Raw genomic sequence first — 15,167 nt, 5'->3', positions numbered from 1 at the left:
GGCAATCAGACCTGCAGTCTACCTGCTGGAAAGAGAAATAAACAATCATCATGGAAGGGTCACATCTCATTTTTCTGCTACACCAAGTAAGCACTAACAAAGCTAGAAATGCAACCAGACTGGGTTGAAAGGAAGACTATTTGGGATACAGTACTCAGGTGTACCAGGGAATTTATTTAATGCATAAAATAAATTGAACCTTGAGTGTTTGGATTTCAGTGTACAAGCTCTTATCCCTCTCTAGATGGATTTGTAGTTTTTTTTAAAGAGAATAACTCAAAAATATCAACATGTGGGAATTTATTTTTTTAATTTGTGCAAGTGTGCCTCATCTTTCACTAGTATTTGCACGTGAGCATACCTACATGTATATCCTGTGTTGTGGAACTTTGCCCCTTTAATAACATAATACAGTAATGGAGATGTAGTGCAAGATGCATCCATTTTAGCATAGTTTGCAAGAGTGGAAAGCAATCAGCACTAAGACTATCATGTCTAACATTTCTGACGAACATTACAGTCAGAGGACGAGCTCGTGGTGCCCACAGGAACCTCTTTCTGCTCGGGGCGGAGCTATTTCAGGTTTTCCTGGCGCGGGCAGGAGTTGGACTTCTCGCGAAGAGAAGGAGGGTGATTCGACTGAGCGGCGGGGATCCGGTCCTACTGCCTTGGCTGTTTGATTGCCGAATCAGCTCGCAGAGAACGGTGAGCTGGGGCAGTAGGGGTCGCTCCTGCCCGCTTGGAGGGAAAGAAGTTTTTTGAAGGCCGCTAGTGGGGGACTTGACCGCTGATCGTCGTAAGCTCGCTTTCTTTGCCTGTTCTTCCCCGGGGAGGGGGGGGGAATTGCTCTTTGCCATACCTTGGTTATGCAGCGGGCGTTTGAGGCGTTTGAGCCCTTGAATTTATCGTCCCTGCAGACTTTCGTTCTATCCGCTCTCTACAATACCTTCTGCGGGAGGTCTGGAAGCGGTTTCATATTGTTCCCGACTAGCCAACCGTATTTTAAAGAAGCATTTGGTGAGCATGCACTATTTCTCACAAATTATAGATATCGCCATTACTTATTTTTGTCCCTATAAAATGCATTGTTTGAGGCCAAATTCTTCCTTTTTGGGTTCTGCTTTGAAACTTAGTTGTTCTCATTGTCAAGAAATTTATGCTTCGTTCCAGGTTGCTGTAGGTGTTTAGAGCTTGCAGCTATATATGGCGTGCTTCAGCTTCTCATTATGGGAGGAAAGTATCTTTCTTTTAGCCGAAACATAGTCTAATTAACATTTTATGCAGCACACAATTGTTTCCTTCAAGAAGATAACTCCAAAGTTGTATAGTGTTTCTGGACCTCCCAGCAAAAAAAAAAAAAATGTGTCTAAAGTTCTATGATAGTCATGGAAGTGCAGAAGAGAGCACAGGGCAAGACAATGGTAGTGTTTAAAGTTTAAACTAGGAGAGTAAGAGGAGGCTGGCCTGTTTTTCTTTATTAATTGTTCTTTTTTAAAGGCTGCTTACAGAAAACACACTAATTTACTACTTTTAACTTTCTTCAGGGCCAGGATGGTGGTTTTCTCAAAAGAATATGGCTATGTGATTTTAACTGGTGCTGCCAGCTTTGTCTTGATAACACACCTTGCAGTAAATGTGGGGAAAGCACGCAAGAAATATCATGTTGAGGTAAGCATGGGTGATTTTCCCAGAATTCCCCTACTTAGCTATTTCTAGAGGCAGAAACTGTAGCATTTCCTGAAAAGAAATTGTGTGTGTGTGTGTGTGTGTAGAAATGTTGTGAATGCTTCAAGTTGAATTATGTAAAATACTGTGCTTCACCTTTCAGGAAACAGTATTTTAAAAAATAACAATTAAAATATTGTATAATGATAAAAAATAAACAAGAGGTAAAACAAGTAACCAGTTTAAAAACTTTCATAACCCATGGGTAAAGGAATTCAGAGCCATTAAAAGGCCCAGTAAGAATCTATCAACCTAATTTATATAGAGGGGGCCTTAACCCTCTAAGCCAGGCATGTCAAACTTGCGATGTCACGTGATGTTGCGCGACATATTGTGACTTTTTCTCCATTGCTGGCAATGGGAGGGCACAGTTTTGGCGTGACGCATCCGTCCTGCAGGCCGGCAGTTTGACATGCCTGCTCTAAGGTGACTTTAGTTTAAGGACACAGATTATGCTCCAATAAATTGGATCCATACCACCTACCTTTTAAAAGATAAAGTGAAAAATTTGGGCTGCAGAAATGAGTAGAGTCAGTAAGTGGCAGTAAAGAGATAAGGCATTTCTCAAGTCATTACAATCACATCTGAGGCTGTAATTTCCATCACTTAGCAAAGTAGTTGTAAAACACAATACCATGGGACTGTATCACTTAGCAACAGCAATCCCTACAGTCCCAGCTGCCCCAACTTGTGGATCATTAAGTAGAATAGAATATAGCTGGAAGGGACCTTGGAGGTCTTCTGGTCCAGCCCCTGGCTCAAGCAGGAGGACCTATACCATCTCAGACAAGTGACTGGACTCTTCTTAAAAATCTCCAGTGATGGAGCGCCCCGATTTCTGGAGACAAGCTGTTCCACTAGTTAGTTGTCCTCACTGTCAGGAAATTTCTCCTTAATTCCAGGTTGCTTCTCTCTTTTCCAACCTTTGTTTCTTGTCCTGCCCTCTGGTGCTTTAAAAAATAACGTGACCCCCTCTTCTTGGTGGCGGCCCTTCAAATACTGAAATACTACTATCATGTCTCCCCTATTTCTTCTTTTCTTTAACCAAATCCAAGTCCTGCAGTCTTTCTTCTTATGTTTTAGTCTCCAGGCCTTTAATCATCTTAGTTGCTCTTCTCTGAATTTTTTCCAAACTCTCAACATCTTTTTTGTGATATGGTGAGCAAAATTGGTTGCAGTATTCCAGGTGTGGTCTTACCAGGGTTTTATAAAACGGTACTAATACTTTGCATGATCTTCATTCTATGCCTCTGTTTATACAACCCAGGATGGTATTAGCTTTTTTGGCTGCTGCTGCACACTGCTGGCTCATAGTCAAGTGATTGTCCACTAGCACTCCAAGATCCCTCTCACAGTTACTGTTTTTAAGCCAGGTCTCGCCCAGTCTGTACTTGGACCTTTGGTTTTTCCTGCCTAAATGTAAAACTTTGCTTTTCTCCACATTGAAACTCATTTTGTTGGATAGGGCCCATTGCTCAAATTTGTGAAGATCTTTTTGCATCCTGAGTTTGTCTTCTGGGGTGTTGGCTACTCCTACCAGTTTGGTGTCATCTGCAAATTTGATGAGTTCCCCTTCAATTCCCTCATCTAAGTCATTGATGAAAATATTGAAGAGTACTGGGCATAAGACGGAACCTTGTGGTACCCCACTGCTTACTTCTCTCTATATGGATGTAGTGCCATTGAGGACTACTCGTTGAGTACAGTTTGCCAGCCAGTTACAGATCCATCTGGTGGTGATGTTATCTATTCCACCTTTTTCTTGCTTACCAAGGAATAGGTTGTGGTCTACTTTATCAAATGCCTTTCTGAAATCTAAGTATACTATGTCCACAGTATTTCGCTGGTCTATTACTGTAGTTTAGTCACTTTATGAAAGAATGAAACAAGATTGGTTTAGTATGATCTGTTTTTAACAAACCTGTGCTGGCTACTAGTTATAACTTTGTTTGCTTCTAGTTGTTTGCAGATCTGTTTTTTGATTATCTTTTCCAGGATCTTCTCAGGTATTGATATTAGACTGATTGGTTTGTATTTCCTGGGTCTGTTTTTTTCTCTTTCTTGAAGATGGAAACCACATCAGCCCTTTTCCAATCCTCAGGTACTTCCCCAGTGCTCCAGGATTTTTGAAAGATATGTTTCAATGGTTCTGAGATAACATCTGCCAGTTCCTTCAGAACTCTGGTAGCGTATTAACTGGTTCCACTTTCACAGCCGATCGCATTTGCCTAACTTTTGACGGTTTCTCCATTCCCAGCCTTTTCTTGACTTTACTCTTCAGTCACCACTTGTTACTTCCTCAGTCAATTGACGGGTTCCACTTTTTCAGCCACGAGAACCCCAGTATCATTGTTTCTGCCATCTTTGGGCCTATAATAAACTGGCTAGTCTCTTCATGGCTCCCCATCTTTTAGGCTTACTGGCTCAGTCAGGCAAGTTGCAGACATCCCACGCCCCCAGTAAGCAAACCATCCACCTGCTCAAACTTCATGGGTTGCTTCAGTCTCTTAAGCCTTAATCCCAACAAATCTATCATTTTCAGGCTGATCAAGCAGCAAGTGCACCCTGAGTCTAACAGAGGATGAAGACCCCCCCCCCGACTGGGACACTACCACCTCCACCTGGGCAGTCGATGGGGTAATGGTGCCACTTACCATCAGATCATCTTCCCCCTCATTGTCACTCTCGTAGAACACCAGTCCAGGCTTGCTGAGGGTCGGAGTTCCCTCCCCTTTGCTTGATTGGGGGGAGACCTCCACGACCTATGGCGCTGCTCGCATTTTCTCCATCATCTTCGGAGTTTTCTTTGGCTTGGGTTGGCTCGGGGTCCTTGGTATCGATGTAGGTTGGGGGGCAGGCAATTGGCTGCCCTGTGGCCTTCTTTCTCACATCGGAAGAAAGCTCCTGTGGAGCGACGTGGACTCTGTCTTGTGATTGGAGCAGGGGGTCCTTCCCCTCTACGTGTTGGTGGGCACTTCTCTTGGCTTCAGTGGGACAGCTCTCAGGCACTGCATGTCGCTGATACTCCATCAGATCCAGTTCTACTGTGATGGCCAGCTGATATCACACTTGGAGGTCATCAGGAATTCCCCGGGGCAGGCAATTCTGGTACACCTCTCTGTTTAGCTCATCTCAAAATTGGTAGACCAGTAGGTGTTTTGGCCACACTCTCACCTTCCCAGCCAGGCTGCAAAACTGAATGTACTCAGCCATGGACTGGTTCCCCTGGTTTATGGAGTGACTTTTGGATTTCGCCCAGTGGGCTTGTGTGGGATCCCAGAGTCTGGCCTGGAGCCCCTCTAGGAAGGCATTGATATTTCCCAGTTCCGGAGCTCCCTCATTGTGGAGCAACACTATCCATTCAGCGGCTTCTTCCAGATTCATAGTGATGGCATTCACACAGGTCCCTTCATCTGGGAACATTGCTTCATGCCACTGTAGGTAACTCTGAATCTGACCGATCACTATTAAGAGCCTATCTTAGGACTTATTTAGTGGCGATAAGGGCGGCAAAGCGTGTTCACTTTTCCGCACTTATTGCGTCCGCAGAATCTCGCCCAGCCGCCCTGTTTAGGGTGACCCGCTCCCTTCTTAAAGTGGAGGAGGCGGAGGAACCCTTGCAGGGGAGAGCTGAGGAGTTTGTTCAGTTTCTCTCGGACAAAATCGCTCAGATTCAGAGAGACCTGGACTCCGACTGGGCAGTGCCAGCCGAGTTGCCCGGGGCTGGTCTTAGTCATGTTATCTGGAGCGAGTTTGAGCCTGTGACCCCTGATGAAGTGGACAAGGCCGTGAGGGCAATGAATGCCGCCACCTGTTTATTGGACCCGTGCCCCTCCTGGCTGGTTTCTGCCAGTAGGGAGGTGACACGAGGCTGGCTCCAGGCGATAATCAATGCATCCTTGATGGAGGGGTCTTTCCCGCAACCTTTAAAGGAAGCGGTGGTGAGGCCCCTCCTCAAGAAGCCTTCCCTGGACCCAGCTGTTTTGAAGAACTTTCGTCCTGTCTCCAACCTCCCCTTTGTGGGAAGGTTGTAGAGAAGGTGGTGGCGTCCCAACTCTTGCGATCCTTGGATGAAACTAATTATCTGGACCCTTTTCAATCTGGTTTCAGGCCCGGCTACAGCACTGAGACTGCTTTGGTCACACTGACCAATGACCTCTGGCGAGCCCGGGATAGGGGTCACTCCTCTATCCTGGTGCTTCTTGACCTCTCAGCGGCTTTCGATACCATCGACCATGGTATCCTTCTGCGTCATCTCAGAGAGGGGGTGGGCAGCACCGTATTGCGGTGGTTCTCCTCCTACCTCTCTGACAGGTCGCAGTCGGTGCTGGCGGGTGGACAGAGATCGACCCCTAGGCGCCTCGATCATGGGGTGCCTCAGGGCTCGGTCCTGTCCCCCCTCCTTTTTAACATCTGCATGAAACCGCTGGGTGAGATCATTCGGCGACACGGGGTGAGGTATCATCAGTACGCGGATGATACCCAATTATATATCTCCACCCCGTGTCCTTTCAGTGAAGCAGTCGATGTGATGTGCCGGTGCCTGGAAGATGTGAGGGTCTGGATGGGGGTGAATAGGCTTAGACTCAACCCTGACAAGACCAAGTGGCTCTGGGTCTTGCCTCCCAAAGGTCAACTGGATGGTCCATCATTAGTCCTGGGGGGGGGGTAAATTTACCTCCCTCAGTGCAGGCACGCAACTTGGGTGTCCTCCTGACTCACAGCTAAATTTGGAACAACATATCTCAGCTGTGGCCAGGGGGACCTTTGCCCAGGTTCACCTGGTGCACCAGTTGCGGCCTTATTTGGACCGGGAGGCTTTACTCACAGTCACTCATGCCCTTGTCACCTCAAGACTGGATTACTGTAACGCGCTCTACATGGGGCTACCCTTGAATAGCGTTCGGAGGCTGCAGTTGGTTCAGAATGCAGCCGCGAGAGTGATTGTGGGCGCGCCAAGGTACGCCCACGTGTCACCTATCCTCCGCGAGCTGCACTGGCTTCCTGTGGGTCTCCAGACGCAATTCAAGGTGTTGGTTATCACCTTTAAAGCCCTTCATGGCATAGGGCCAGGTTACTTACAGGACCGCATTCTGCCGCACAGCTCCCAGAGACCGGTGAGGTCCCATAGATTGGGCCTCCTTCAGGTCCCGTCGGCCAGACAATGTCGGCTGGCGGGCCCTCGGGGAAGGGCCTTTTCTGTGGTGGCTCCGACCTGGTGGAATCAACTTCCCCCCGAGGTTCGAACAACTCCCACCCTGCCGGCCTTTAAGAAAGCCGTTAAAACTTTCCTGTTCCGGCAGGCCTGGGGCTGATGTCCCCGGGGGGGGGCAGGACATGATCGGACTTGCAGTATGATTGAATTATTTTATTGTTTTATTCTCGATGATTGTTTTAATTTTGTACGCCGCCCTGAGTCCTTTGGGATTGGGCGGCATATAAATAAATAAAATAAATAAATAAATAAATAGGTAGATCCATACCTGGTTCAGGAATTTCTCTGTCCGTCTGTCAAACGTGGCTTTCAAAGGCAGTGGCTCACAGTCATCACGGACTAGCAGGTAGCCGGGCGGCACTTCTACAACTTGCTGGGTGGTGTGGGCTGGAGCTCTCCCTGCCGCATGGACTGGCGGGGCTGCCTGGCGGCTGCTGGTAAAATCCCAGCCATTCTCCTGTTCCCTGCCATCCCGACACACCTGATCTAGTGCCATTGGTTGGGGCAAAGAAGGAGATGAAGTCACCATAGTCTGACCCATTCCAAGTGCTGTCCCCCGGGCTTGGGATTTCACCTACTTCGCTCCTCGCATCTCCACCTCAACAAACATCTCATGATGCTGTGGGAGGTGATCAGAGGCTTCCACACTGCTGACTCTTCCCACTCTGCAGCCCTCTTGGCCTTCCACTTGCTTCCTTGGGTTATCTCAACCCCCTGTGGGATTAGGGAGAACTCCATCTTCACAGCTTTCTCCATACCGCCTGTCCATTGGATTTTCAGGCCAGTGTAGAGGGACCCTGACATAGTTCTCTCTTCTTGTACCAGCAGCTGCTTCGTCTTCTCCACTCTCATTTTGGACAGCATTACCACTGGCTATGTCCCAAAGTCCACCTGGGCCGATGCCAGTACTTCCCGAGGAGGTATCAGCCCAGGCTTGGCTGTGGCATCGATCTTCTTCTTGGTTCCTGACATCACTATGCTACAATCCACTATGCTACATCTGAGTAGGCTGCACTCATAACATTAGTGAGCTGGTTTAATGTCAACTGTACAACTAGCGAACTCAAAATCAAGGAATCTTCAAGGCTTTGACATGTCATAAAGGATAAAACTTTATTGAGTGCACATCTCAGAACTGAAGAAGCAAAACCAGCTCTGGTTTTCCTGTGTGAAATTTTGCCTAGCTTCCCTTAACCTCTACCCACCAGGTATTCGATTATCCAATCATATATCTCTGGTTTGTTCTGGGAACAGTCCACTTCTCCGACAGACACCTGCATTAGTGACCGTGGCATTCTTGTAGGTTCTCATGGTCTGTGGACAGCTTCTTAGAATTTCGTTTCCTCCCTAGGCTTTCTACCCCTCCCCCCTATTTCTATGGCAAGTTGAATAGCAATAGAAGTTAGCAGTTGAATCTTAGCAGTTCAACCTTGACAAGTAGTTAGAACCAGAAGTAATGATTGTAGTGCAGCTCTGTAGATGTGAGGACCCACCTCACTTTGCATCTTAAGAAGACAGAACTCTTGGAATATTTCTTCCAACAGGCATCTTTATTAAGAGAAGATGTTGCAGGCGTTCTAGACAGGACCTGAGGGGCCAACCCCTACCATTCAAGGTTTTAAGTGTTCCCAAGCATCCCCCATCCCACCGTCCTTCCAGCGACAATCCCAGGCGTTACATTTCCACCCCCTTTTCCTCACGGCCGGTGGAAGGGAGACTTCAGAGAGGAGTACATGAAAGCTGATGGCCATTTCGTTATGGTCAGTCCTCTTGATGAAATCCATATTCAATCCCTTTGAAGTTTTAATGAAGGAAGTGAGAGCCATAAAACCCCTTTGCTCATCCCCCTTCGTAGTATGACAGAATCCAGAGACGGCAGAAATGGGGTTTTCCATAGTCGATAACTAGAAATGAAATATAATTGGATTCTGACATCCTGCCCCCTTAAAAATAAGAGAGATCCATTTGAAAAGAAAACAAAACAGGTATAAAAGTTAGTCTGGCTTATTAGGATACTCTGTATGAAACTTCTTTAATAACTTCGGAGCTCTGACATGACGTTTACGGACCCACTCATTTTGTGAGGCAGGGAGGTGTTTCCATGCTACTAGGTACTGAGTTGCTCCATGATATCTCCTAGAATCTAGGATTTCCTTTATCTTGAAGTGTTGTTCGCCCTCCATCATGATTGGAGGTGGTGGGGGGGGGGATTTTGGCCGTAAAGATGACTGATGCTCTCTTTTCAGTAAACTGCAATGAAAAATTGGGTGTATTTGCCTGAGAGTTTGGGGTAATTCTAATTCTACTGCTACTGGGTTTATGATTCTTTTGATTGGAAAAGGCCCTATATATTTTGGTCCAAGTTTTTTATAAGGTTGTAGGGATTTTAGGTATTTTGTAGATAAGTACACTATTTCTCCTATAATGAATGGTGTAGGCTCAACCCTTTTTTTATCGGCTTGTGCTTTATATGCCTGCCTAGCTTCATCTAGTCAGGCTTTTCTAACTATTGGCCAGGTGTTTTGTAATTATTCCATCCATTCTTTCAGTGATGGGATTGCCGGTTCATTTGGGGTTAGTTCTGGCATGGGGTTGAAACTTTGACCGGTAACTATTTGAAAAGGAGTGTAACCTGTGCTGGAGTGGACTGCATTATTGTAGGCCACTTCTGCAAAGGGGAGTAGGTCCGTCCAATCAGACTGTTGGAAATTAAGAAAGCATCTTAAATATTGCTCAAGTACTGAGTTCGAATGTTCCGCCTGTCCATTCCCTTGAGGGTGTTCGTTACATGTCAGTCCCTGAATAGTCCCTAAGAGGGATAAAAATTCCTTCCCCCACCACCTCCAATCATGCTGGAGGGCGAACAACACTTCGAGATAAAGGAAATCCTAGATTCTAGGAGATATCATGGAGCAACTCAGTACCTAGTAGCATGGAAACACCTCCCTGCCTCACAAAACGAGTGGGTCCGTAAACATCATGTCAGAGCCCCGAAGCTATTAAAGAAGTTTCATACAGAGTATTCTAACAAACCAGACTAACTTTTATACCTGTTTTGTTTTCTTTTCAGGTGGATCTCTCTTATTTTTAAGGGGGCAGGATGTCAGAATCCAATTATATTTCATTTCTAGTTATCGACTATGGAAAACTCCATTTCTGCCCTCTCTGGATTCTGTCATACTACGAAGGGGAAGGGGAATGAGCAAAGGGGTTTTATGGCTCTCACTTCTTTCATTAAAACTTCCAGGGGGCAAGATCTGTACAACAGTAGAAGGTCAATCAATGGAAGTCGTGAGTTGTCCATTTCTGAAGGTTTCTAAGAGAATGTTGATCTGCCCCGTCTTATGGAAATGGTTGGCTTCCTGTACATTATAGAATGTTAGACTGATGATATTTTTGATTGCTTTCAGCTTCATAATTCTATGGTTCTGTGATATTTTTATGCTTCTCATATATCTAATTTTTACTTTCATAACAAAACTGGGCAGAAACATGCTAATACAGTTATTAAAATATTTTATTTATGTGTTTTTATTATTTAATCATTATTTGTTATATTAATGTATTTTTAAATTTTAGTTTTGCTAATTTACATATCTACTATGTAAGTCTAAGAAAAAAAGCAGGTTTTTATTGAGGAGATGCCAACAAATATACATCCATGACCATTTAGAATATCATGTACTGTAAGTTTTGAATTCATGTATTATTTATATAGCTATACAGCATATATATAAAATCATATATGTATATAATTTTTTCCCTCAATAGTATCCAACCATGTACAGTACAGACCCTGAAAATGGGCATATCTTTAACTGTATCCAGAGGGCACACCAGAACACGTGAGTAGTCTGTATTGCATTGTGCTTATTCCTGGTTTCTTCCAGATTTGGTGCCTAGAAAACATCTGAATTCCACTGTAAACTAGAGAGGAAATCTATATTGGTTATTTTGATGCAGCACTCATGATATATCTTTTCTCCTAAGGACATAAATGGGGCAGGCTGTCATGTTCCTTGTTCTGTGTTTATACATTATGAAATGCTACTATTGGTCATTTGGATGTAATTCTAGACAGGTGCAGGGCACATGGTTGGGAAGACAGCAACCAAGAATATAAAAACAGAGCAAAATTATAAATTGTAAGATGAATCTGCTTGTGTTTACTATTATGATTGCAGGCAAGCTAAAGGTATCACGGTATAGCAGAATATTCTGCTTTATTTTGGGGGATATGTTAGGTTCTGTATAATGTTCAGTTGGATGTAAATTTGTAAAATCCATTAATGAAGTGTATTTAAAAATCTGACTGTTTTTAGCTTGGAAACATATCCCTCCTTCCTGTTCTTTCTTGGAATCAGTGGGATCTATTACCCGGTAAGAACAATATTTAGGTCTGGATATGATTAGTAATTTTTTCAATGGAAGTTGGTGTATCTTTTAAACCCCAAAATGCTTCTTAAGACAATATAGTAAAACCAGAGGCAGATGAATTAATGTTGTATATCCAAACCCATCTATCTTTTAGTTATAGCTGATAATTTGTATTTGTATAGTATTTTATTCTTTTTAATGTGTTATTCTTAATGTATACATATTGTTGTATTTTTTTATTCTTTAACGCTATAAGCCACCCAGAGTCACCTCATGGTGAAATGGGCGGTGGCAAACAAATTTAATAAATAACTTTGATACAGTAATCAGCATCTGGTATCAGTGTAAAATATTGCATTCTGATTTGCAATTTGTTGGTTTTTAAATTAGCACTCTTGCGTTGCAGAAAAATAAGAAATACAGGAACTTCTTATTGGTAGCTTGATGGATGTTCAATTGACCATAATTAGACCAAAATTATTCGTTTAAAAAACTGGAAGATTATCTCTGAAATAAATATTTTTGGATTGATATTGATGACAGCTATTGCCAACACATCTTAGGAAAATGAACCAGACCACAAAAGTTGATCTTTTTAACCAGTAAATGTGCTCTCTTTGTCAATAATCATTTCACCATCAAAATAAATTCAAACTATTAAAGAAGCTTCCAATGTAACTTGATAAAGAGAAAGTTGGAAAGAAGGGATAAAAAGGTAAAAGATATACAGTGTAAAAGAGAGCAAGTTTAATTGGACTGATCATGTCACTTCATAATTTTTGCACTTGCCCAATACAGGGAGTTAAAAAGAATTGGAGCAAATGAAATAGTGGAGTAAGTTTGTAATTGTCTTTATTTACTTTCTTGGCTAGTATAACCACATCTTTCCAGAATAATTCTCCCATAGTATAAATCTTAATTGTAGTGATTGACTGTCCATTTAATATCCATTTAATTGTAAACATCCTTTCATGTGCAATTATTCATTCTTCATAGCGTGTTGCTACAGGACTTGGTATAGCATGGATAATTGGAAGAATACTGTATGCTTATGGCTATTATACAGGAGGTGAGTCCTTATATAGGAGTTACAATCATTTCTTGCAAAGCCGTTTTCATCTCTTTGGTGTTTTTTATAAACTCCTGCTTCACTTGACAGCCAGATACTGTTTTACAAAATTCGAGTTGTTCTGTCAAGATTAGTCTGAATTCATAGTTAAAGTTTAATTTTGGACCGTATAGCTGGTCCTATATTTTCCTCAGAAAATGGAAAAAAATAGAGAAAAACATACCTTAATTTACCTAGACCATTACTGGTAAAATGAGACTAAATTCACAGATTGTATCAAAGCATTTTTTATTTTTTTAAAAATGTTATTAAAACCAACATGACCAAATTTAGAGTGACTGGCTCATGAAACTTGCTAAGACGTGTATTTTAATGTGGCTGTGTGCATTGTGAGAATCCAGGGTGATTCTAATCAGTTCTTGGTTTATTCAGCAAATTTTGCTTAAAAATCTGGCTTGCACTATATAATGGATATATGTAGATTGTATTATTCCCAGAAAATATTTGCAGTCAAAAATAAGATGTTGGGTTTATCTATACATAATGCTAAGTGATAAAATGAATTTGCACATTATATTATGTGTTAGTATTCCCCAGGGAATAGAATGAAAAATCATAGTTAGAAAAAACAGACAAGAGGAAAAGTTGAATGTGTTTATCTGAATGTTTAGTTGCCTAGCTTTTTCTTGTACACAGCCAGCCCCAAAGACACCCCTGCATGTTTTCTAGAGAACTTTCTAAAATCAAGGGAAAGAGGAATAGGAGAAGTTGGGTGAACTGCCCAGTTTATATGTAGAAAGAGCTAACTATGGAAAATGTAATAAGTGACCATCCTATTAGGAGTGTTTGGGGGAAACAATGCTTCATGAATTAAAAATGCTAGGCAGATACCTAGCCCTTTATTTAAAATTGGAAAGCATGTGCCATGAGTAGAAAGCGTATAGGAATTACAAACTAGTAAGAGACCCACATAACAAAAATGACACATAGAAGGTTGCTCAAGATAGTCTGTAATATCATATAAATAAGTAATGACTTTATTTCTGTGAAGGACGCTATTTTATATATGAAGATGACAACAATTTCCTTGAAGCATCCAGAACTTATTGGACAATAAAAAAAGCATTTCAACAAAAAATATATTTTGCATTGTTAATGTTTCTATTTGTATTATGCCATGTGAATGTTCTGTCTTCCCTTTATAGATCCTAATAAGAGAAATCGTGGAGTCCTTGGTTCCATTGCTCATCTTTGTTTGGCAGGGATCACTGTTTACTCAGCTTTCCAGCATCTTGGCTGGATCTGCAGAACCTAGACAGCATCCATTCTGGTGACATCCTGAGATGTCTTTAAATGTATCTCACATGTAATTTTTATCATTACTTTTAAAAAAATAAAAACAAGTGAATCACCTCTGGTTCCAATGTCCTCTTGTTAAAACTTGGCAGTTTGACAGGTTTTTTTGCTCCTAACCAGATATTTCTGTGGTACTGGATTTAGCATTTCCCTTGTTTTATAATTATAGGCATTGCCTGGTAAGGGTTATAAATGTTCTTGAATGTATCTTTAGAAGGCTTTCAAAAAAACTGTAGAACTGCAGAAAAACTGTTTTCAGTTTGATAGCTGATATAAAATATATATAGAAAAAAAATTAAATGCAATATCAGAGCATGCAGTAATATAAGTTGGATCAGTTTCAGCTACATTCTAGAAACACATCTCCAGGCTCTCACTCCTTGGATTTTCTCCCATTTACTATCTATGGGCTATGACCAAGCAACAACCCCACTCAGATTATGCGTGTTTCATATAAACCATCAAAACTAAGCTGGTGAAAGTACCATCACCTTAGCCCAAATGTAATGTTCTCACCACTTTGTGAGAACATTAGTATACCACTTTGTACTAGAAAGTACAAAAAGACACCATACCGACTATGATTATGTCCTCATGATAAGTTGAAATTATAAACATGTTCTGAACTGCTGTTTTTATATCCAAACTCCTCTAGTATTCCACTTTGTGACTATCAAAATAGGATTCACCAACTTAAATTTTGTACAATTTCTATTTTCTGATATCCTGAAAAAACTTACTAGGTGACCAGGTTTTGTGTGGTGGCATTAAGAGCAACTGGAGCTGCCTTGAGTATGGATAGCCATACAGATAATTGAGTATAGATAACTCTTGGTTATTTACATGTTTATATCTTTGGGATATACATGCCATATCAGTTACTATATTGTATATATTCTCAAGTTTGACATGAAACTGTAAACAGTTTCCAGAAAACTTTTATGCTACTATTTTAAAAAAAAAAATATTACTTCAGTTATTAATCTCTTTTTTGTACATGTAGGTAGCTGAGCAAGCATTTTAAGTATTCTGTTTTAATACTGTTTTAGCCAAAATGTTATGTATGTATTTTGTCTGTTTGAATGTTGTTGATTCAACTTCAGATGCTTGCACATCATTTATTTTGAGTTAGTTAATAATTTAATAAAATATTTCAGTTCTTCTTAATTGCTGCCCAGGTAAATAAAAGAGGTTGGGAGATTTCCAAAGAGCTCTTTGTAGATAAATCTCTGCTTTCCAATGCATTGTTCCAACTTTTATACCCGGTGTTAAGTTTCTATGCTGGTTCTCACAATAAGTATTCACATTCTGGTCTCATATGTTTCCTTCTTGTTGGGTGTTTTCAGTTTTTTTCTCAAAGAAATAAAGCCTTTTCATAGCAGCCATAAAATTATGATATATTTTTTTAGTCCATTTCCATTTATT

The 15,167-nt window shown here is 41.8% G+C and overlaps 1 protein-coding gene across 5 annotated transcripts; it reads left to right on the top strand.

Annotated features, from left to right (window-relative positions):
• The first annotated feature begins 547 nt into the window (after positions 1–547).
• Positions 548–13,803, top strand: MGST3 (microsomal glutathione S-transferase 3). Of its 5 annotated transcripts, none has more exons than XM_039326066.1 (7): positions 550–705; positions 918–1,017; positions 1,545–1,668; positions 10,712–10,785; positions 11,263–11,320; positions 12,314–12,386; positions 13,592–13,803. In XM_039326066.1, the coding sequence occupies exons 3-7, from the start codon at positions 1,552–1,554 to the stop codon at positions 13,699–13,701; spliced, it is 432 nt and encodes a 143-aa protein (XP_039182000.1). In that variant the 5' UTR covers positions 550–705; positions 918–1,017; positions 1,545–1,551; the 3' UTR covers positions 13,702–13,803. The 5 variants fall into 5 exon arrangements, with proteins under 5 accessions (XP_039181997.1, XP_039182000.1, XP_039182002.1 ...); XM_039326067.1 differs by having other exon boundaries at positions 569–796; XM_039326063.1 differs by lacking the exon at positions 918–1,017 and having other exon boundaries at positions 548–705.
• Positions 13,804–15,167: the final 1,364 nt, after the last annotated feature.

This window comes from Crotalus tigris, unplaced genomic scaffold, assembly GCF_016545835.1.
Source record: "Crotalus tigris isolate CLP2741 ecotype Arizona unplaced genomic scaffold, ASM1654583v1 scf7180000024339.11422700, whole genome shotgun sequence".
In the NCBI taxonomy this organism is placed as follows: domain Eukaryota; kingdom Metazoa; phylum Chordata; class Lepidosauria; order Squamata; family Viperidae; genus Crotalus; species Crotalus tigris.
Note: the sequence above shows the minus strand (reverse complement) of the source record. Positions and strands in the feature narration are given on the sequence as shown.

Coding starts and splice junctions, on each gene's coding strand:
- MGST3 (XM_039326063.1), top strand. CDS start 1,552: ATGGTGGTTTTCTCAAAAGAATATGGCTATGTGATTTTAACTGGTGCT. Junction 1,669..10,711: donor GCAAGAAATATCATGTTGAG/GTAAGCATGGGT, acceptor TTCCCTCAATAG/TATCCAACCATGTACAGTAC. Junction 11,321..12,313: donor TCAGTGGGATCTATTACCCG/GTAAGAACAATA, acceptor CATTCTTCATAG/CGTGTTGCTACAGGACTTGG.